Here is a 24,045-nt window from a genome sequence, read left to right as displayed (position 1 = left end):
CCAGTGCGAAGTCACAGATGCACAATAAAGTGATAGTACAAGACTAGAGAAAATGAAGCTATGGATGTTAAGAATAGAGACCAAAAAAAAAAAAAAAAAATCAAACAAGTTAAAATATGAAGGAAGAGGGCAGGAAAGAGGAGAGCCGGATGTTTAATAATGCCCTTGTTGCTGCAAAGATAAACTAATGGCACAAGACAATGTTTCTTGTAGAACAAAAATCCAATAGCAATGAGTCTTTATTCACGTTTAGTCACCTGACATGAGGAAAGTGTCTGTTGCATTAAAATAGTCATCAATGTAAATGGCAGCATGGCTGAACAAGTCCTTTTCAATGGTAACGAACATCCCACATAGTAAAGTCACTTCAACACAGCCTCATGACAATTCCCACATCAAAACAGTACTTTATTTTATATTTTTTTTTGCCTCATTACTCCCACATTAAGATCTTTCAGCTGTCAAGCGTACAAGGTGAAGAAAAAGGTTCTCAGTCAGCAAACACAGGTGCATCAGGAAGTATCTCCACAATACACCGCTCCAGATCTGCTGGGTCCCAAGTCCATCCTTGAACGCTGGGCTCCCAGCACCAAGTGTAGCACCCTACTAAGGCTACACTACTATGTTAGCTTATTAATTCTGCATACATCAGGCCGAACAATGTGTCAACCTGCAACAGACTGAGCATTATAACTGAAAATGGCAAAAGATTCACTCTATTGAACTGTACATTATTATTTGATGTTAAACAATGAGGCAAATCCCAACAGTATATACAAAAACCAGCTTTGCTTTTACAAAAGATTTTGCTTCCCATATTGATTAATCCAGGCAGCTAACTCATTGGTTTATGCAACTTTATTGAAGAAAATAAATCAGTTACTAGTAGAGCTATTAGTTGATCGCTCATCCATCGACAACTTGCATCATTTATTCAGTGCTATATTAAACAGTGTTTTGGAAGACAGATTAACTAATAGCTCCAAGCCTCCTAACAAAATTTAAATGAATTACAAAAATGTTCTTAGACCCTATTTTGGAATACAAGGGATGTTTGACTTCCAATTTCCATTCTCTGTAAAACAAGAACTGGTCATTCCTTTATTGACATGCATAAGATACATCACATTTTCTGTTCTGCTGATGCTAAGATTCAGTACCAATTCTCCAGACACATCAGTTATGAGCAAAAGTATGTAAGAAAACCTCAGTTCTCTAACACTGGAAGGTTTGGAACAAGATGGATGTTACTACAGCAATGTTACTTCTTTGATGGGAGAAATCTGAACATCCATCTGCCCTCCCCCCTTCAGGTGGTATCTTCAGTATCTGTTAGAGCAGTGAGGAATGTTTGTTTGTTTTTAATCTCATAACCAAGTTAGAATGAAGACATTGGCCATATAATACACATGCTCCATTAAAAAAAATTCTGAATCTTGGGCAATTGTTCTTGTGTAACTACTTTACAGATTCTAAAAGCAGTTATTGTCCAAAGCTGGAAGAACTAAAGTCTTCTCAGATGAGCATGTGCATGAATGGAAGGAGGTAAACAAAAAAATAAAAAAGATGAGGTCTGATAGGGGAGCAGCCGGATAAGAAAATCAAAAAAGGAACAGTAATTTAAAGTTTATTCCAGCTATAATGCAGGTTATTCTGACTTTAAGGTAGCATCACATGGCATACTTCTGAGTCCATTCCCGAGATATTCTGTTGTACCTGCAAACAAAAACAGGAATTCAGTTAGTGTCACCATGAAAATGACAATTTACTAAACAGTTAATGATTAAGTATCACTTCATCTCCCTATTCTCTTCACACTAAGAGAAGTCTCTTTCTATATTAAGATATACTTGAAATGAAAAAGCTGAACAAATCCCTCCCTAGTCTAACTAGGATATTCTCAAATTTATATTAAACACTTCAAATTCAAGACAGGCAGATTTGCTCGAAGTCATTGTGAAAAACTACTGAAGAGGAAGGAACAGAGACCACCTGGGGTGGGAGAGGCAAGGGGAGCATTTTGTTTAAATATTGTCCTTAGGTAAAGATTAGAGAGTATCACATGCCGTAAGTAAAGATTACTTGGTTAATAATATCATTGGATACAGAATGTCAAAGTTCCCATTTTAGAGTAAAACAACACAATATTCTCTTTCCACATGAATGTACTGCTCAAACAATTTTTAGAAAGGACATTAAAAGAATATTTCACGACACTACTTCCACAGGAATTGAGCTGACAATTAGTTTATACTTAACTCCATGCTTGTCAGTAAGAAGTTAATTTTCAACTATACAAGCAGAACATAATCCCCATATGTTTTCCTAGTTCATATGCAGAAGACAGACACTGCTGAATAATAAAAAGTTAAAATTTGGATTGTCTAAATTCATCCATGTCTATGCATGAGGTCTTGCTACAGGGCATCACTTTTAATGAAATTCTGACAAAATCTGTGTAAATACTCACCAGAACAAGTTGACAAGCTGGCTCAAAACTCGATAATTATTTCATACTATCTTTTTTTTTTTGTTTGTTTTTGGCCATGCAAGAGCAGTATCTGTGAGAAATAGTGACTAGCCAATACATTTCACACTAACCACAGATCAAGCTGTTAAATATCCAAGTTCAGTAACTGGTGCATCCATTATCTGTTAGTTAATCCAGTGCCTTAGAGCATGCAGCACCCAAGTGCTGACAAGTTTCCATTTTGTTAAATGCACCATAATGTGCAGATATTCTTACCCTACAGCATAGCGTATTTCTCTGTCCACTCTCTTGCTAACCTATTGTACCTGATTGGACAAGTATATTTAGCATTAATATATAGATATAAGAGACAAAGTCTACTTCATATAATTCTATCTGTGCAAAATGTTAAGAACACATAAGGGAAAAAAAGGTTGTTTCAACACGGGTAGGAAAAAAGTTATGAAGCATTTTTTCAAGGGGAGCACCAACATTAAAGGCCAAGCTGCTACCAAAAGAAAGCACCAAAGTAACAAAGCTATCTTTTCCTCAATACGAAGTTCTATTTATGCATGGTAAGCAAAAAACTAGGCAATACATACTTTAAAATACTGCCATGTATGTGAGAAAAAGATAGTCTCCTTCACTCACAACTTCAAAGATACTAAAGCCCCTTTGTTTTTAAATTGTGTACTACCAAGAAGAGATACTTCTTTGGCATACAAGTTCTCTCCACCCCGGTTTTTCACAAAAGGCTCACTCAACACAACTGCTCTCTGACAATGCATTCTTACAAAGTTTGCTAAAATATTAGTCTTACGCAACTCTGTACTTACTTGTCTCTGTCTGTTTTATAGATACGTGCAATCTCTGGCACTAGTGGGTCATCTGGATTTGGATCACATAACAGTGAACAAATGGATAAGAGAACTGTAAAAAAAAAAATTCTCAATAGCAAAACAGGAGCAACAATCTCAGAAACAACAGAGCACAGATCTTTGCATTAGCACAAAGTCGGCACAGGCAAGACCCTAAAAAGCCTTTTCCTGATATACTGCCAAAATAAATTTGAAACCCACTCCAAATAAAAAGCCCAGAATGACTTAAAAGTTTGTAAGAACTATTTGTTTCCTACTTCCCAATACTTACAGCTGTCAGTAAGCATACACAGGAACGGCACTGTTGTCCCCTGCACTATGACGCAAAGTAGCAGCCAACAAAAGTACGTTATTATGTATTCTGATGACCAGCATATTCCGTGGTTTCAATCACTAAAACTAGAACTTCTTCAATTTTTTTTTTTTTCTTTTTTAAATCAGACTGAGTTCTTTCTCTGTTGTATGTAAGGTAGCAATCCCCTTGTTTGCCCTGATAAAACTACACATATGTTGTAAAATAAAGGAGTAACACTGTCGTAGGCAGCTATGAGGACTTCATCCTCTACTCTCACAGCAGCTTTGAAAGAAAAACAATAGTGACAGCATTAAAATGTAGGGAATCCACATTCAAATCATAAAACTACTCCTTGGACAGACAGGAACTACAAGTTCTATAGACAAATGAGGACTTTGATGGACCTTTTGAAGCCACAGCGACCAGTGGCTTTGAGGCAAAACAAAATTTGATCATCATGAAAACATTTGAGAATTAACTGTTATTTACTATAGTAAAATGAGGAAAGCTACAAAGCTTCTATTGCAGCACAACATCAATTTAGAATCAGTAAGCTTAGTTCATGAATTAATGTAATACAGTGCCAGCGCACAGTGGCAGAAAGCAACATGTATCAATAACAGTTTTCTTTTATTCATCTACCACAAAGATACGCCAATGTAACTTTGCATGTAATTCTAGACAGACTCAGTCAAAAAACTATGCAGACTTCATTATTAAAAACTCACTTTAAATTAATCTTTAAATTAATATGCAAGTGTGTATCTACATGGGCAGATGCAAACAAGCAGTTTCTCAGCCTTAGCTCAAATACACCACCACAGTCCTGTTTCAGTCCAAACGCTGGCAGATTCCTCTGGGACCAAGCTAGTATGCTCTGCTAAGAACAGTGAAGCAAAAGTGGCTAGACAAGGCCTTAAACAGCCATGTAGCAGAATGTGTTAGAAAAAACAAATATCCATTAAAAACACAGTAAGGTATCATTATTAAATTGGCAAAACACAGGTTGGAATGAATAAGGGAAAAAAATCAAGAGATGGGTGAGAACTGAAGGCAATTAAAACTAAAAGCACAGTATTCCACACAAGATGGAAACATTTCTCCTTTACGAAAGTTACCTTTAGAAATAGTTAAAGCAGGAGACCACTGTGATCTTAGAATATCAAGACAAATGCTGCCATTACTGTTAATATTTGGATGATAGATTCTTGTTGTAAATGCAACCTGCAACAAAAAAAAAAAAAAAAAAAAGAAAAAAGGAAGAGTGTGTTTCGGTCTATGACGATAATGATGTCACCCTTTCTTCTCACTCAACCTATTAGTCAACTCAATTTACTCTAAAAGAAAAGGATTAAGCAGTTAAACTGCATCAAATTCACAGAAATGCACCCAAGCCACCTCTCAGTTTCCAATTACTAGGCACTCTATTTCAAACAGAGAGAGGGCAAGTATGAGGCTGTGTTTTAACCACAGGTGCCCACATCATGAAGAGACTCAACAGAAGTGCCTGAACCACGGTAACACTGCTATCACAGAGCTGAAAAACTTTGAACATTGCAGTCACTCCAAGTGTGCACTTTCATATTGACTGAAAATTGGAAGACAATGCTAGTGGCTGATAAAGCTACAAAAAAGTGTATTTTGCAATAACTGCCAAATTGTAACAGATATTATCTTCACTTATTTTAGGCACTCAGCAATTTAATCCCCATTCACAGTGTCACATTCCTGCAGACCAACCCAAACAGCTACACTGTAACACTTCACAGCCCCCCAGCAAGAATTCCATTATAGTCACACACAGCTAATGAGTTTATCCTATCAATTAAGAAAAACTGAAATAAAACCAAACATCATTCCAAGACATTCAGAATTCACATATATGAATTTGCTCCTAAAATATATGCTAACGCACCCATTCTTGCGGTAGTCAGAGGGACCTAGCCATCTACTATACTGTAAGAATGCATGAAAAGAAGTGAGAACTTGACAATATTACAACACAGATGCTGACAATTTCTGTCCTGTACTCGGTTCTTTACAGAGCACTAATTTCACAAATGAGAAAGCAATACTTACCTTAGGTGGTTTGAAAGGGTAGTCTGTAGGAAAGTGAATTGTCAAGAAGAATACACCACCCTGATATGGACTGTCATTCTGTCAAAGCAAACAAATAATTCTCCTATTATCATCTTTAGGACTAAATATCACTGAAGATGTAATAAATAAAAGGAGAGGAAATTTGTTTAAACAACTGAACTGCTTAATCCACCAATACAAGAGAGGTGCAATTAAAATTCAGTTACTACTTGCTAAGGTAAGCGACACAGAACACATACAGGTCACTTTCTGTATGGACCTCTCTGAGCTAATGCTTCATAGAAAACAGCTTCTCTGACAATCCACTCAGGACAACTTGGCAAAAGCATCCAAATGCCTCTGAGACAGCTCCAAGAAGTAATGTTAACAGAGCGGGGGTCCTGCCAGGTTCAAAACCCTCAAGTTCTGTGTTTGCAGCTTGTTATGACCACCCAAGTTTACAGTGGCCATGGACAGCTCCAAGGGCCTCCCGTTCCCTCCTAAGTTCTGTCCTTGGCTTGGGCATTGCTCAGCTCTGCAAAAAACCTATGAATACACAGCTAACTCCTTGTTCCCTGTAAAAAAACTCAAAACAAAACCAAGACAAAACCACCCCACCCTACCAGCACCACCAAACAAAAAAACCCCTATCAAGATTAAAGTGAATTCTTCCTCCCTTTTTGTATTATAAATTCACTGTAATAGAGTATGGAAGAGTATTTTACATTTCCCTGCTCCAAGGAAACAATTATGGGGATAACTCATTCAGGTCTTAACTATTAGCAGTAAAGCAACATGTGGAAGTACAAAAGCTGACAGTAAGCAGAGAATAAATGGAGTGACTAAACAGGGATTGTGCAAGTCACTAGTTCTGAGAAGGAAGATGTAAGAAGTTTTAACCTGGAACTACAACTAAATTTCTGAAATAGAGCTAACAATTTCATTGTTTAACCTGAAGACTACAATGCTTTTAATTGCAGATTCAGGGCTAGGGAAAATGAATTTGAGACACACAGAGTACACTTCTGAATTATTTGTAAACTGAATTTTCATATTAATTGCAAGAACATTTCACCAATGTAAGGAAATAACTACATCTTACTTAAATACCAGAAAATGAAATTCTGCAAAACAAGACAAGGGACTCAAACCTGAAAACATTTAGGTTATACCCTATCCAATCTCTGCTGAAAACATAGCAATCAAGGTATCACCTCTTGTATTTGGTCAGTAGATACTACGTGAAGCCTTGAGGAGCCAGAAAGCAACCCTTGTACTGCACATATTCTGGGGATACGTTTTAGCAATTACAGAAACCCCTCTTTGAATGTGTTAAACCAATGCAAGCTCTCTTACATTTATCTCAGAAAATCCCAGCCTGTATAATATGCTAGCGCAGAGGTGGAAGGCCAGATGATTGGTTCTACGATCCTCACTTGTTACTAAGGCACTAAGCAACACGACAGGAGCACTAGAACTACTAACCCCACGCTTCTGTCAGGGTACTGCCCAATCTTGAAACAGGAATACAGACCTTTTGACACCACAAAAACCATATGGGGAAAAAGGGAGCTGTACATTAGTAAACCAGAAGGGGAAGCTAAAAATAACCATCCCAATTTAAATTCAACTGCTACCTTATGACTGTGCAGACACCAGCCACGTAAAATCATACTCCATATAGTGCAGAATATTCCTTGCCATTTAAACATGAATATAGCTATTAAACAATTTTATCTTTTTGAGGCCCCTAGTTAAAATCAATGAAGACCAGGGACTTTGGAATGGAGAGCCATTTTCCTAGGCAGGTAAACCTCTAATAGGTACATCTTCCATAGCAATCTCCTAAAACCACACTTGTAGCTACACATAAAGTCAGGGCAATTCAGCATCACTGATAATTGAATTCCTACTCTGTGGCCTCACCAGAAGCATCACGTTGTGGCTACAGGTCTACTGGCATCCAGTGTTTGTCTTCTCAAGTTAACAGGTGGTTTTGTTTTCTAAATATAGATAACCAGCCCTGAGAACTCCAGATGTCAGGAGTCTGCAAGTTACGTTTTCAGTAAAGACAAACATTTGCCTTCTTTAACAAGGAAAGTCACATTCAGGTTTCGGATGCTTATCAAACATTTAACACAGACTTTTCTCCTCCAGTCATAACTGGAACCTCACATTTCAGTGACATTTTCCCTTCTATTCCTAAAAGTATTCAAGGTCTCAGTACATGACACCAGACCAAATAACAATTCACTCTTCTGTTCCAAGATCCACACAAAAGCATCCCAGCTAATTCCTGACACTGGGACCAGCTCCTAGTACAAAGTTCATGCTACATTCAAACTTTAGAAAAAGGTAAATGCAAACAAAGTTTCTAGGTATTAGATGATAATGCCTAACATTGTTCTAGAGATCATTTCAGCTGAAATATGTGTCCTCATAAAATATTCCAGCAATAAAATAATCAGACTGATTCTTTTCCCCCTCCTTCATTTTCTGTTACTGTAAGGAGTACCTCTAGAACTAAAGCCTGACAAGGAGAGTTAAAAAAAGTAAAACAAAAAACCCCACAGTTTCATCCTGAGTAAGAACTACTAGTTTAATATTACATCACAAGAATTAGAATACTTACAGGTCCCATAATTGTGGCTTGCCAATGAAACACTACAAAAGAAAAACTCCGCATTATTATCTATGCATGATATGCTTCGAGTTAGCAGAGCAAAACATAAAGCTTAAGGTCACTTACTGTCATCTCCAACGGGACCTGCTGAACACTGTGCTGGAGGATCACGGGCTAAGTCACTAAGTTCCTTTAGGAAAAAAAAAGAACAAACAAAAAAACTGCTCAGAGAAGGAATGCTAATGAACTCAGTCATTTTCACTTCATGTCCAGCAAAAACTTTTAACAGTTTTTCCATATACAAACACAAAAGAATGTGCAATAACTATTAGAACCACTAGATGAGTATCAAAAAAAGTCTTTATAAAAAATAATGACCACAAAAACAGCTATGAAGGTAAACAGCTACAATGACTACACTTTTCCAAATAAATATCACTACCGTAAAGACACCCCTGCTGAAAAAGGGGCAGAAAGAAGAGCAGGACACAGAGCCTGAAGTGGGCAAAGTCTAACCACTTTCTGATCAAGGTTTTCAAGGATTCAGTCTTAGCTAGAGAAGCCTGAAGCGGGAAGAGAGAAAGCTATTGATGAGTCTTCACGAAACAGAAAGCACTATGTATGTAACATCTGAACAGACAGAAAAAAGAACAAACAACCCAACACAAGAAATGCAGTTTAGTTTTCCCCACTACCTCCAGCAGGGATATATCTTGCATAAAGTGGACAGGAAAATTAAAGTCTGGCAAGTGTTGGAATTGGGCAAAACATCTGTATTTTTTATTTTAAGCTTCACATTTAAGACAATTATGCCTTCAAAATTCTGAGTAACTGAGCTGCAGAAACAGCTCCCTCCCCCATTACAGAGAGAATGGAAACAGAGACTTCAGATGGAGGATTCCTTGTGTCATATCAAGAGTGCTGCGATGAATCAAAGCAGCTCAGCATTAACTTGTTTAAACGCTCTGCAAGTTACTTGTTCAGACAGTGTCTTTTAAAATTAAATTTGTACTTTCAGTTGAAGCATGTAACAGATACCTTCCCTCTTCCCTGCTCTCTTTTGAATCTAAAAATGGCTTCAGGAGCTTCTATAAATCTGCACTTGTCAAGGCATCTAGAAGTCATGAGAAAAGGGAAAACCTTCAGTCCCTTCTCCCACATATTAACAGTTGCACACAAGTTATTTTGCTACAAGTCTATGCAAGCCATTAAAACAAGAACTTTCCATTACTTTCAGACATTTAAGAAACCCAGGCATAGCTATTATGCTGGAAACACATGCGTATCTGGACCAGACGGCTAACTGTTTTGTCTGGAAAGATCCTAATGTACATCCTTTAAGTCTCACAAATTCTGCACTTGATAAAAATTTAGTAAGTGTAAGCCAACACAAAGTGAGGAAAACACAATTACGTTCCCTGTAACTGAAACACCTTGTTCTTTGGTAAGACAACAGCTCCTGCAAACAGAGACAATAATACTACTTCGACATGTAGAAGTCCATCCATTCCCCAAAAAACCCAAACCCACACCAAAAAAAACCCCCACCCCAAACAAAAAAAAAAAACACCAAGAAAACTTAGTCCCGCATTCCCCCTCCCTACACATACTAATTTTGATGAACTTTCCAAGTAACCAGATTTCAGTTTTGCACTGGAATCAGACTGTTTTGTAAGACGGAATTGCATCAGCTTTGATAAGCAACAGCACAATGAAGTTAATATTACGGTTCACTTTGCTGCTGTTATTTAGAAGCGTGGGCAACAGCTCTTTCCAGATCATCACAGTAGATCCATTTAGAGTGCATTTCTCTACACACCCCAGTTATTATTGGGGGTCCCTGTGATGGACTTACTTCTGCCATGAAATATCACTTATTAGGTCCATACATTGTTCAGCACCCTCCAGAAAAATTTGCCAAGTTCGAATTATATTATCCATGTAAAGGCAAACAAGAAATTTAAAAGAACCTTCAGGTAGAACCTCTTATAATTTTCAGGGTGGGTTTTTTTTTTTTCCTTTTAACAAACACAGCAGGTTTTGTTAATCAGGCTTATTTCTCGTCTAAATATATTTTCCAGTTCTAACAATGATCAATCATTTCCAAAGTCGGAAAGAAAAAAAGAAAAAAGGTATTTTGTCCCTTAAAATAAGTTGTAGCAATAGAATAAGCAGAAAGACACAAAAGTTATTATGTTAATGTAGTTCTGTAGTTGTTACTGGATTATTTGATTTAATGGGGGAAGAGGATCAGATCCTGGTTTTTTCAAACTATCACAGGGACTAAGAACTATGAAAAGGCTCTTCATGCAGTTTATGGAAATTATAAAAATGAGTAGCATGAAGACAAGGACAAGAAAAGATCAGCATAAAGTAGACTGTCAGAGGTATGTGCATTAGACTAGAGAGCTCTTCAAAAGCTACTACTATCTTCAGAGAAACAAGAAATCACTACTCAAGATAAAAATAAGGTATTTTAACACAGCAGGAAAATTAGAGTATATCAATAATTCAACTAGGAAAAGCAAATATAAGTAGGATTGCAAATCTAAGACAAGTATTAAATTTAGTAAGCTCTGGTGAAAAATTTGTGCAAAAACCCCTTCAGTAATATTAAGAATGATTTACAAGCTGAAACACATGTGTTTTAAAATTCCAGTCTTCAGTTGTTTCAAACTACATGTCCATACAGGGTTACCTCTTTTAACCACTTGAACTGTTTAGAGAACAAGCAAGCAGTGATTTTCATAAGCTTAAGGACTAAAGTTTTGTCTGGCCCAAAACACTTCAGTAAAAAAACCTAATTGTGCTAAACAAGGTAGTTAAAAATACAGATAAAGTTAGGAACACATGATACACTACTTCACATTTCAACCACAGAGCAAGTAATTTACCCACTAAATTCAGAAAGGGGGGGGGGGGGGGGGTTGGGGAAGAGGCACATATTCCTGTATTTGCTTCTCTTAGGTACTATGGTCAGAGGAGTAAGGTTTGTAGTAAAGCTGTTTGCTCCAGCAGAGTGTGAAGTGGTGTGGAAGAACTCGGGCAAACACGAAACAAACACTGGCAAGCTTTGCCTGCCTACAGTAACACCAGACCTCTCTCACCTCCCTGTTAAGTGTGCGACACTTCACATCTACACAAAAGGAGGGAGGCTTTTTGCAACAAGGGAGTGGAAAATTCTCTCTGTGTAACTTTAAAAAGCGCCTCCTTCTGAAAGCTACAACTCTGCTGAATCCAACAGGCAAACTGGAATAACTGGAAGCTAAACAAGCAGAGGCACATGGGCTGCTATCTTTGGAGCACAGATGAAGCATTTCATTCAAGGAAAGGGAGGAGTTTTTGGTTTTGTTTTGTTTTTTTTTTTTTTAAAAAGCTTCCCACTCAGCAGCAGAAACACAAACTGACCTTCCTTCTCAGCAACTATTCCGTAACAGGAAAATATTTAATCTCAAAAATATTTCTGATATTAAACTAAGCGTCATCATTTCCATGAGCCAATTAAAAAAAAAAAAAATCATTTTTAAGAAATCAGCTCATTATGTTCCCCTGCTTTCACCCATTTCTCATCAAGAAGGTAAAGACCATGTTGAGTTTCATTTTACAAAGCAGAGTTTAACTAGTATTTTAGAATTAAAAAATGTTCCCAAGTATTGTTCTGTAAAATTTCTACATATAAAGGCTTCATGCTTCTAATATTCCTTCTGCTGCAATACTTACTATCTCCAACTTTGCTTCTTTTTGTTTACATTCAGTTTCAGTACTGCTTTCCTTTGTCAAGAGGTCCTAAGCTACATCCCAAACTTTCTTAAAAATCCCTAAAGTAGATCCCACATTCTCCTGGAGTCAGCTGCTATAGTTTTTCACTTTACAGGTGGCTTAAGAAAAAAATGTATATTCCCAAGAAGCGAATTCCAAAGACTTTACATAGAAACAAGCAGCCAACTTTGGTTCAGAGTGATGTGTTATATGCCCATCGGAAAGGATTAGTCTTGAATTACAACCGTGACTAGTAGTCTCTGGCACTGCCAGAGGCTTCCGGTATAGCTACAGCATATCACCATTTCTGTGTCCCAGTTTCCAAATATAAAGTTGTGACAGTTCCTACCTCCCCACAATGATGATTAGTCACTTAGCATTTTACAGATTTAAACACTCTTTAAGGAGTAAGCGCCAATGCTAGTGTTAGAGGACAACGGCCATATAGCATACACAAGAAGCAATACGTGTATAATCTTGCAACAGGGTTTTGGAAAACTGAGAGATAACTGGAAATACAGCAACAGTACACATCACTGCAACACACAGACCCGCTTTAACACAAATTCAGCACCATGGTCTTCTACTGGTTTCACATTAAGTCTGTAGCAAGATGTAGTTTTATTGGTGAAACAGTCCTGTTCTTAATCTTCGCTCTTATCTTTCTCTATAAAGTCATCAAAAAGCTAACCAAAAAAATAAACCAGTATTTTCAAGAAAAAAATGCTTATAAAAGCTAACTAATCTGCTTGCTTTGCACAAATATAATCATAACTAACATAGGAAATATGACTTATCCTTCAAGTGATGATCCAAAACATTGACATGTGAGTGTGAATGCAGGACCACGATCCTATTATAAACCACAAAAGTGTCGTGGGTTTTGGGTTTTTTTTGACAGAAAAAGCATCTAAAAAACCCTCAAACAACTCCTCTCTACCAGCTATTTAAAAGATTACAGAAGTCATTTAAAGGATGAAGAAAATGTAAAGAATGACAAAGGATACCTCATCCAAATATGCATGAAGAAGACAGTGAAGTAAAATATTTAAGGGAACTAGGTGCTTTTCACACACAGGCTTTCAGGTCTCAGCAAATTCAGTGAGAAATGACAGCCTGATGCCTACCAAGCTGCCTTCTTGCAAGGTACCAAGTAGAGCAGCATCAGCGTCGGCTCCTTTTCTTCCTATTTGTCAGAATTCATGCTCCCCATGGCACAACTGCTACATTTTTCTAATTTAAGCTGGAAATAGCCAGGGCTTATTTTTAATGATAGTAGCAGCTGACTTAAATACAGAGAAGCAGAAGATCACTCCCACCAGAGTGACAGAAGATCACTCATTTTCTTCCACAGGAATAAACGCACAGTTAGATTGAATATTGGTTTATAACAATTATTTGTTAAAATCATATATTGCAGCTTTCTGGTTTGTAGTCAAGAAAGCATAATGGAAAAAATGGGGTTATTTTGCTTTAAGTTTCCAGACAGTAACTTGTTCTACCTTGGTGGGCATAATAGGTGATATGCAGTTAAATCAGAAGTTTAAATAAAAATAAAAAAAGAACACTTAAGCCAAACAAAAATCAACATTTATTAATTTGAGTGCTTGTCTACTGTTGTCTGTGTCAAACAGGATATTTCAAACTCTAAGCATCCAAAAATTCATGACTGCCTTAGTCTTTCTCATTAGCTCACAGCTGAAAACAGTTTTAAAAAAGAAGGAAGGATTGGAAGCAGCTATAAAGGGAGGGGAAGAACATTTAAGCCTGTTTGAAGATTAAGAAGTGTCAACCAGCAAAGAACTACTGCCTCATCCCACACACCTGCATTTGCAACATTGGTTTCAGCATGAAAATTAATTACCCCTGGAAGCAGAAAATAACAGTTTGAAAGAACACTGAATGTGGATTTCTAAGCTGAATAAGAAAGCAGTGGCACGATACACATCGCAAGACAAGTGTAACCAGGAGAAAAATTATCAGCTTCAAATAACCTGGCCTTTTGGCTAACACTTAATAAATGGATAAAAAAAATGTATAGTGACAGTGCATAATACAGAAAGATGTATGTTCCTGTCGTTTTAAAAGAAGACATTAGAGCAAATATGCAGAGAAAACACATGAAGAGCAGGAACAGAAAACAGCAAGGGCCGAAGAGCACAGAATGGTTTTTATGAAATGCAAAACATGACCAGGAATGTAACAGTTGTGATCGTCCCCATCTTGATTATTCTGCTTGTTCTATTTTTTCGTAGTCCTCCTTTCTTAAGCCTTTAGTACTAATTTTTTCAGGCTACACAATGCATATCGTCTGTACAATGTCTAGCAACAATACCATAATGGTATATTAAAAGGCAGACATACAAATATTCATGTTTTAAGCCTCGCACTCAAGGAAGGAAATGCCAGACTGCTGTGCAACTGTAATTAAGTCACTTTGTGTGCTTGGGCTGTGATACAACTACTCTGATGACTACATGCTATCTTTTCAAAGAAGCCACCTTTCAGTACACAAGCCCTTTGTGAATGAGACTATTGTCTACAGCTCTTCTCATCTGTTCTGAAATTTGGAAGGTGTACAACGCAGGTAATGGTTTTCGGCAAATTTCAGAGTTACCGCAGCTAAAATGGCTCTCTATTGTATTCCAGCCGAGATTTTGCAGAGTTCACTTCTAGCTGGACAGATCCGACTGCAAAGGAGCTCAGTTACCAACTTTGCTTTCCTGGTCACTCACTGAAGGCATTCAGAACAAACTTAGAAAAAAGGTGGCAACTACACACCTGTAGCTGTGCTTTGAACTCAAAGGTAGGGCTTGTTTCCCCCACAGTAATCAAAACCCGCAGCAGCCGTCTTACTCAACATGAAGAAAATCTGACTGCTTTACGCACATCAATTCTGAGGTATTGTAACAATTACCATTCCCTGAAAATAACAGAGCTATTAAAACATGCATGCTCAGCGCAGGATAAGCACATTGACTAAAGTATATTGAACGGAAAAGTGTGAAGTGAAGCACTTAGTTAACTACCTATCCATTCAATGATAACCGGGTATTTTAATTCTGGCATTTCCAAGCTTTTGAGTATCGGGCCCTGAAACTTAGCATACTTTTCACTTGGATGCTTTTCCTGCAGGAACCACACTGATCTTTGCTTCTGTAAGGCAGGACTTCAGTGCAGCCCTCAGAGAAGAAGGTAACTAGTGTAAACAGGCCGCAAGAGAAGCAGCAAGACGCACCCAGCTAAATGAAACAGAATGGGAAACAAAGGGAGAGATTAAATTCAGTATAGACAAATGTGAAGTGATACACTTGGAAAGAAGTTTATATTCAACGTAAGGCACTCTGGCCTGACAGCTACCACTCAGGAATGAAATTTTGGCATTGTGATAGACAATTTCACACAAATGCTAGCTTAACACTCATTAGATGCTGGGGTTTGGCAGCGCTACCTGAGAGCCTTCCAACACGCTGCCCCACAGCTTGTCAAGGACGCCGTAACATACAGCAGAACCGCAGCCACCAGCATCTGCCACACCAACCCGGAGCAGCATCTGTATGTGCACCGCCCTGGACTCGATGTGACGGAGGCCTCCTAGAGTTTGCCAAGCCTACTCAAACAACAGCTTTGGGGAATGGTAGTGTACGGGACAAGTTTTTGTAGAAATCACAAGCGGCCTTAATTGGGCACTTATCTTGGTAAGTGTGTACTTTCTGAATAAAGGGTCAAGAATTCTCTGTGTTCTCAAGGAAATGTATGGAAAGGAGGATCGTATAACAGAAAGTTATCAAATTAATATTCTAACAAATAACACCACATCTGTAATCAATGTGGTGAATTCACTGTTTAATTGTAGTCTGACACATTATTCTGAAATTTAATTATTTAACCTAGTGAACTCTGAAAATCAGCTCTCCTTTTAAAAAAGCTGTCTTGACTTTTACCAGTCCGTGTTATGAATCCAAAGATGCATGTGAAAGCTATTGCAGTATACCACAGGGTATATTCTGTGAACACAACTATGTGGGAATGATTACACTAGCTTATCTACAGCTGTACGATTACCCTATCATATTATGCTATTGTGTATAACTACCCTTCATATTGGTTCTGTGTTTTGAACAGCTAGTGGTAGAGATGCAAAAGGGCCTGTCTATATATAGGATTAGGTACAGTTACCCACAAAATCAGCTCACATCTGAGCCAACAGAGCATTAAAAAAGAAAAAAAAAAAAAACTGTTTCTGGAGTGTAGCTCCTCTTACAGTTGAGTTCCACCTCAGCTACCTAGAGAACATTGATGTCCACAAGGGTCTTTAAAAAGCATTAAAAAAAAAAAAAGGTTGGTGAAAGAAAAAGTGTTTAAAAAGCCTATTTATGAACAGACTGCAACCTGAATTAAGGGAATGGAATTGCTCATCTGGCAAATTGTCATTCAGGAGATTCTCCTATATTATTCAAGGCAAGAAGAAATTAAAACTGAAGCTAAAAGCAAAGATGAAGTTTGCAGTTATCTGATTTACAGAATTATCTGGCATTATCACTCAAATAGGCCAGCAAAGCTTGGGAAATATTGCCTTAGAGCAGGGCACTTATATTTACCATAAACCTAAAAGAGCTCTTGGAAAAGCTCACAGAAGTGATGAGCACCTGGCCAACCTAACTCCAGGTTACAGAGAAAGCTCGCTATAAAGTTAACTGTGCACTTAACACAGTCCTCATGCCCTCCATCAGGAAGACCTAAAGCACTTTAACATCTGCACTCAGTTCAGCTTGCAACTCTGGTGGCCAGATGCTTGTGGAAAGGATTAAACGTTTGTCATCTCCTTTTTTTACTGGGCCCTAACATTTGCAAAGCAGTCTGCAATCTTCCCATCTTGCTTTCTTAAAAGCAGAATAAAAAACCATCACAATTACACTGTAAAAAACTGCAGGAGATCTTGAAGATGTCTAGCATATCACGCATCTCAAAGGGATGAGGTTCAGAACAAAGGCTTCCTTTACACAAATTTTAATACTGAAGTTTACTGTTGGTAACAAGGCTCTGAACAACGTTTAAACAAAATAAAAAAAAAAAAAATCCCCTCTGTCTATTCAGCTTTCAGTCCTGAATCCTGCAATGCTCTATTTGGATCATTTTTCAGTATTAAACCTTGTCTACATCCAAGTGTTTTACAAAGAGTTGCCAAAGGCATAAACACCAATTTAAACTTGTTAATGTAATTTTAACTAATTTTTTTTTTGCAAGGCTTCCCCAACACAACCTACCACATTTAATGTATCAGATCAGTGCCCCATAAAAAGCCCACTTAAGAGAAAGTTTAAAAAAAAAGCTCCTGTACTTTCCATTTAGAGTTTGAGGCGTTAAATTTAGATTCAAGAAGTTTACAAAACTGTCCAGCATGTGCAACTCAATGCAGTTTAATACTCTCTTCTGATAAAGCCAACTTGACAAAAAGCAACTGCATACAAAAATGCACTACTGACTGCAGTCATATATACATTCTCACGGCTGCTTTCATTTCTTATCCTAATTTATTTTTTCTGCATATTATACCAGCAGGTTACTACACCACATCAGTCACAGGAGAAAACGCACGCCTGTAACTCAGCATTTTCAATGTAAGCTACAGCATCTTAGCCTAAACGACCAACAAAAGTCAGCTAATGCTGGTATCAGACCTAATGCTGAAGTGCAGACCGCGTGTTCCCATCTGCCAGCTCTGATGCACAGGGGAGGGACCTATACAAGAACACAGGGCAGACAGTTAAAGTGGCAAAACCTTAGTATTTGCAACAGAAAGATTTATTGGGGGTCGTGTATCAATGCCGTAATCTGAATTACACAAAAGCTCTACCCTTTTCCACTCCTCCTTACCAGCTGTCACTTGACATCTCAGACAAGGTTAAGAACCTCCTTCCTCCCTCTCCTTCAGCAGAGAGAACATCCGCGGGTAGGGGATGATGCCAGGCTAGAGGTGGCCTCCGCAAGGAACAGAGATGCCTTTGGCAAGAGGCAGTTTGCTGCTCTGTATTCAACAGCTGCTACTTACAGCTGTTTAGATCCTTCCCCCCTCCTTTACCCATTAATTCGTGAGTGCAAAGAAAGGCTTCAGAGCTGGTTACAGACTGGGGAGGCGGTTGAAGGGAGCTCATTCTGTGGAGTTCTGCATCAGCTCTTCTGTAGAAGAAACTCATGCAGGGAATAATAGCAAAAGAATTGGCTTACTTTCAAAAACAGATCTTTAAAAGCTGGAATGATCGTAAAGACAATGCTGGCTGGACAACCTTTTTACGCCGTACATTATCCCACCCAAATCCTTAACATACTGGAGAACTCTGTTTTTAAGGTATGCAAGAAGTATCCATCTAACGGAATATTGATCTCTGAAGTTCTCCAAATTACTTAAGTGAGATTATGATCGCCTTCTCCCCCCATTCCAATGCACAAATTTAAAGATATATGCTGACTGGGAACTTGTTTCACAAGCACAGCGCCCAATTAACAGGAAAAATCTTTAAGTTACTGCAGTCCAAACTTTGTAGTTAAGGAAGCATCAATCTTCTCCTCTCATAAAAAAATGGACAGTTCTTAAAACACATCCAAGACCTTAAGAGTAAATGCTGGACTTGAATACGGGTATCGAACCTACCCAGTTAAGAAGCGATATTTCCATTTTAATGATATTCATTCCATAGTATTTATGTCACTTCTGACTATTTGGATAAGCTAAATCTTAAACAGAATTTAAGTGATGACAGCTTTCAGCTGATGCTGAATAATTTTATTCTTACTTTTAAAACCCGCTGAAGTTCTTCGATACTAGTGCTTCCCAAACTCCATTACTGAAATCTCATGATTTAAAAATCAACCACTGCCTTCTGGCTCAACATGACCCTTCTAAGCACCGAGTGCCATAGTTGCACTGCATTAGCTACTTCAGGTAGGACTTAGTCAACCCCCGGATACTCAAAATAGTTAAGGTGAATTAATTAAAGTAAAAAAGGTAATTCCATAAATACAGAGAGCATTCACAAAGGTTTAAAGCGTTTTAACTAAGCTTACATCAACTGCATTTCATTAGCTAGTTAATCTTAACTTTCTGAGCCCCTAAACAGACAAATCCAGACTTATTTCTAGACATTCATTCAAAGCACAAGATCAATCACGTAACTTCAAGTCATTTAACTATTTTGAATAAGCCCAACAAACTAAATTCAAGACTGCCTGCAAAAATAAAGTATTGTAGGTTTCATCTAGAGGAGAAAACTTAATTACAGCTTTTTAAAAATTTCATACCAAGTTCAAAAGAAAAGAGTAGCAGTTTCCACCACTGTCAATGGAAGCCTTCTATCTGTACTTAAGTAGCAATGAATGGTTTTGCCACCTTCAGCCTTTTACCTTCCAGGATGCCAATTCCACTTAAGATTTTCTAACAAAATACCCCAACATAATGATGCTGGCTTGTGCTATGCTTAACCAAATGGACATAAAACACAGCAGGCACAAGTTTTCTTAAGGATTTCACAGACGAGACATTTCATGCATACATCTCCTGTATTTATTCTATTTTTAGCCTACAAGATCACCACTTAGGCCTTTTATACTACCTCGCTTTAATGGATGCGTATAGCAGTGATAAAACGGATGTATATCAACGATGTAACGTTCCCAAGTTTTCTCAATTTTACATATTCCCAATTCGCTACTCCTACATAAATGTTTCCCTACTACCAGATCATCATCATTTGAACCGGAAGCGCCAACATGCTGCAGCAATTACAGGATGTGCATTTAGCGGGTACCACTCAACACTTCAGACCAAGACAATGTGCCCACAAGCATGTATCAAGCATTTAGATACAAGCTCATAAATCAACATAAATTTGTTCCATCGCCTTCATGGTAATGTGGGAAAAATTCCATCCTCAGGAAAGGAAACAGTTAAAATCAAGATGTAGGTTCATGTTATTCCATGGCAAAAGCGCTCACTTGTTATAACAAAACAACTGCCACTCTTGTGCAAAGCAAGCCCTATCAATACAAGCAGAGTTTTGCCAATCAAATGCAGGCTACCCTCAGGGCAGATGGCACAGATACAGTGATGAGCTCCAGCATAACATAATCTTCCTGGGACCGGCTATGTACCTGACAACTACTGCAGTTTGAAGAGAGCTTTATAACTGGTGTTCCAGAAGCAGATAACCCAACACGTAACACAGGAATACTCATGTGCTTTCATTCCCAAGCCAAAAGGAGAATCTGCCAGTTATGTTTTAATTAGGGGGGGTTGTATTCTGAATGTGTAACATACTTAAGATTAAATTTACACACACCAACACAGTCTGAAGTCTGCTTTACCCAATACAATAAAGAATTTTATTTTGCTTGATACGCCAAGTCCACAAAGAGGGGGTTGGCCAAACAGACTGAAAATACCCTCGCTGGTGCATTTGGGATGTCATCTGCTGCAGGAGACAATGAATTCTAGCCCTGACAGGTAATACCACACGTCAGACTAAATCAGCTATGTGTGATTACAATGTTCTGAGGTCCTGGTCTCTCTTTAGCCTGTTCTGATCTAGTGCCAACAATGTACTACAAGGAAGCAGAGAGTTTCAAGGTCTGATCTGTGACCTTACGATTGGAAGACAGGGGATCCCAGCTCACTGGTGACAGAGTGCTATTCTTTGGCTTTACCGGTGGGCAAGACTGAAATTTAAATTCACAACTACCTTGTTAGAAAATCGGCCCTGCTATTTTTGGATTTCAGCCTGAATCCCAGTAAACATTTGTACTGGAAACCATGCTTGGGAAGAAGGCAACTTGCAAGCAATGGTTTCAGTCCAGTAAAACATGACTTTCCAGGCTGGCAAATACAAAATCAAAACTGTAAACCCTATGTGAATTTGGAAGTGTATCTTGTGGCATGGTGTGATTAAATTGATTAAAAATAGCACCTTCAAAAACAAAAAACCCAACCAAAACCCCCAAAAAACCCAAATAAACAAAAGAACCCTAACCCAACTGTCTCACCAACCCAAAACTCTAGTACTGGGTAAAGGAAGAAACGTGCTACTAGGCAGTGCCATAGAGCGTAAGGACCAATACAGGACAAGACGACTGCACACAACAGGCCAAAGCCTTGAAGTCAAAGTGATGATTTATTGCTTCAAGAGTCATGCTGAATCCTTTCAAGGTTTTGACCACCAGATTACTATGTAAGTGGGGGTTTGCCTTGGTTTATATTTGACAACAAATTCTTACCTGCAGCACCTGAATGTGTTTCATAAGCATGAGTTGATGACAAAGCATACCAGGGAGTATCCTAGCTGTGTTTTAAGTGATATCATCCACTAATACAGGGGAACAAGTTCCGAAGGCAGATTCAAAAGGAATTGTTTTGAAATTCTTGCGAGAGCATACCCGTAATTCAAAGACAATTCATTTAGCTAGCACTAATCCAGAACAGATTTACAATTTTCAGGGATAGCAGAACTATCCTTTCACTAATAAATTATAAGTAACCTCATTTTGACTAAAATACGCCCACAAGCACTGCCAAAGAGATGTGAAATTACAGCAAGACTAATAGGTGGCAAACTTTATACACCGTCGATAAAAGGTGCTTTGCGCACCCAAGTTTAGTTCTCCGATTTCAGGACACACGGACTTTCTGCCATCTTGGCAGGCTACGAGATGACCAAGAAACTCCTCTCGGCTCTTGAAATACGTAAACGCTCCACGTAGCTCGCGTAGGAGCACAGATCAACAGCGACTTCCCGGTAACGCCACTGCGCTCCCATCGCGTTCGCAATTACATCCCAGCAATTCCCAAACGCGAAGCGCTGCCGCCGAGGAAACCCTAAAGCTGACCAAGCGCAACCTCACGTCGGGAGCCTTTTTCCCTGGGAGCGGGTGGTTTTTTTATTTAAAAAAAAAAAAACCAAACCAAACCAAAACAACAAAAGCGAGAAAAACTTTCATCACGTCGGCATTTTTTCCGAGTTAGCCGCGAAGTTGCTCCACCCGGCTCGGATTGTGCAACGGGGAGGCGGCGGCGGCGCGGTGCGCGCTCCCGCCCGGCGCGGGGGGCGAGGCGAGGCGGCGGGCGATCCCCGGGCGGCGGGAGGGCCCGGCCGGCCCCGGGGGTGGAGCGGGGGGAACGCGGGGAGAGGATGGCACCGCGGCAGCTGCTCCGGAGTCGACGGGAGCGCGGACGTGCGTGTGTGTGTCGTGTTATTGCAGAAAGCGAGAGATCCCGGAAAGAGCCCGAACTAGGCGAACCCGCCGCCATCTTACAATGCGGGAAAGAAGTTGCACGCCAGAGGGGAGAGACCGGCCCGAGAGGCCGGCTGCCTGCCCCGGGGAGGGCCGCGATCCGACCGAAAGCCCCTCCGGCACACACGCACCGGCACCATCCGGGCCGGCCGGCGGCGGAGGGGCAGCGGCGGCGACGCCACCGCCGCGCCGGGGTGGCTCCGGGTTGCGCTGACATTTGAGCGTCCCCGGGAGCTGCCGCTCCCCGCCCGCGGGAGCGGCGCCGGCCGCGCCCCGGCCCCAACCGAGCCCCCCCGCCCCCCCCCGGCCGCCCCGCGGGGCCCTGGCCGCCCTCCGAGGTGCCGGGCCTAGGCGCGGGGAGAGCGGCCTCACCGCCGCGGCCGGGCCGCGGCCTCGCCGGAAGGAGCCGGCCGCTGCCCGGCCTCGCTCCGCCGGCCTCTCGCCGCCCCCTTCCCTCCCCCGCCAAGCCCGGCCGGCGCACCCCCGAAGCCGTGCCGCTCTCCCCCCGGGGCGGGGGCGAGGGGGAAAAGGGGAAAAAAAAACCCCAAAAATAAAAAAAGACCGAAGCGGGGAGGGGGGGACGGCACGCGGGGGGCAGGCGGAGGAGGAGCCGCGGCGCTCACCTTGTTGATGCGTTTCAGCGCCATTGTGTGCGAGTGCCGCCGCCGCCGGGCCCGTCTGTGCGCCGCGGTGACTCCGCGCTCCGCTCGCGCCGAGGGGGGGCCGGGAGGGAGGGAGCAAGCGAGGAGGAGGAGGAGGAGGTGGGGGAGGAAGGCGGAGAGGGGGGAGGGGGCAGCCGCGCTTCTCCTTCCTCCGGAAACAGCCGAGGGAGGCGCCCGAGCGGAGCGCGGCGGCCGCCCGGAGTCCTGCCTGCGGGCAGCGAGGCCGTGCGCCGGGGAGGCTGCCGGGGGAGCGCTCCGCCCGCCGCCGCGCCGCTTCGCCGCCTCCCGTCAGCGCCGGCAGGAGGGAGGGGGTGCGGGGTGGGGGGGGCAAAGCCGAGAGGCACCGCCCGCCCGAGACAGAGGGCGAGAGAGCCCCGCGCAGCCGCCGCCGCTGGCCAGGCCCAGACGCGGCGGGAGGGCGGGAGGCGGGGCCGGAGGGGCGGGGCGGGGCACGCGGCCGCCGCCGGCCCCCCCCCGGGGGCGAGGGGGAAGGGGCGGGACAAGCGCCGCCGGGCGGGCCGGGCGCATGCGCCGCCTGCGCGGGTTGCGGCCCAGGCCCCCGGAAGCGGCGGGATGATGTCGCGAGCCGTAGGCGCGAGCGCCGCGCCGGCGCGCAGGGGCAGAGGGGCCAGGGCCGGAAGGTTCTGGGGCCGCCCGCTGGCGCCCCGCCGAGGGCCGCGCCCGGTGGTGCCGCTGCACTGCTTGCTGCCGCGCTGCTTGCTGCCGCCGCCCGAGCGGGGCTGCTCGGGGGTTCTGCTGCGGCGCGTCGGGCGCGGGCCTGCGGCAGCCCCCCGGCCCCGGGCGCGGCGGCGCGCACCGCTGACGATAGGCCCCCGCCCCGCCGCCGCCCTCCCGCGAAATGGCGGCGGCGGCCGGGTCTACATCCCTGCGCTGACGCGGCGGCGCGGTATCCCTCCGCGCGTGAAGCGGCCTCCCCAGCTGTCTGGCCGCTTGCGCGGGTGTCACCGTTCCCCATCGGGCCGCGCCGGGCATCGCCT

The 24,045-nt window shown here is 41.6% G+C and overlaps 1 protein-coding gene across 1 annotated transcript; it reads right to left on the bottom strand.

Annotated features, from left to right (window-relative positions):
• Positions 1 to 221: 221 nt before the first annotated feature.
• Positions 222 to 23,106, bottom strand: UBE2D3 (ubiquitin conjugating enzyme E2 D3). The gene is made up of 7 exons (XM_075708837.1): positions 23,009 to 23,106; positions 8,472 to 8,535; positions 8,355 to 8,386; positions 5,723 to 5,800; positions 4,762 to 4,867; positions 3,307 to 3,400; positions 222 to 1,716 (listed from the first exon to the last, which is right to left on the bottom strand). The coding sequence occupies exons 1-7, from the start codon at positions 23,030 to 23,032 to the stop codon at positions 1,671 to 1,673; spliced, it is 444 nt and encodes a 147-aa protein (XP_075564952.1). The 5' UTR covers positions 23,033 to 23,106; the 3' UTR covers positions 222 to 1,670.
• Between the last annotated feature and the right edge of the window lie 939 nt (positions 23,107 to 24,045).

The sequence above is a fragment of the Pelecanus crispus genome, chromosome 4 (genome assembly GCF_030463565.1).
Source record: "Pelecanus crispus isolate bPelCri1 chromosome 4, bPelCri1.pri, whole genome shotgun sequence".
Lineage (NCBI taxonomy): Eukaryota > Metazoa > Chordata > Aves > Pelecaniformes > Pelecanidae > Pelecanus > Pelecanus crispus.
The sequence above is the reverse complement of the archived record's forward strand: the minus strand, read 5'-3'. Positions and strand labels throughout refer to the sequence as shown.

Bases quoted from the DNA above. Each gene is read 5' to 3' on its own strand.
- UBE2D3 (XM_075708837.1), bottom strand. From the start codon at position 23,032: ATGGCGCTGAAACGCATCAACAAG. The intron at 8,536-23,008 runs GTGAGCGCCGCG...TTTTTCCTAAAG, and splicing joins CGCTGAAACGCATCAACAAG to GAACTTAGTGACTTAGCCCG. The intron at 5,801-8,354 runs GTAAGTATTCTA...TTGCTTTGACAG, and splicing joins AAGCCACAATTATGGGACCT to AATGACAGTCCATATCAGGG.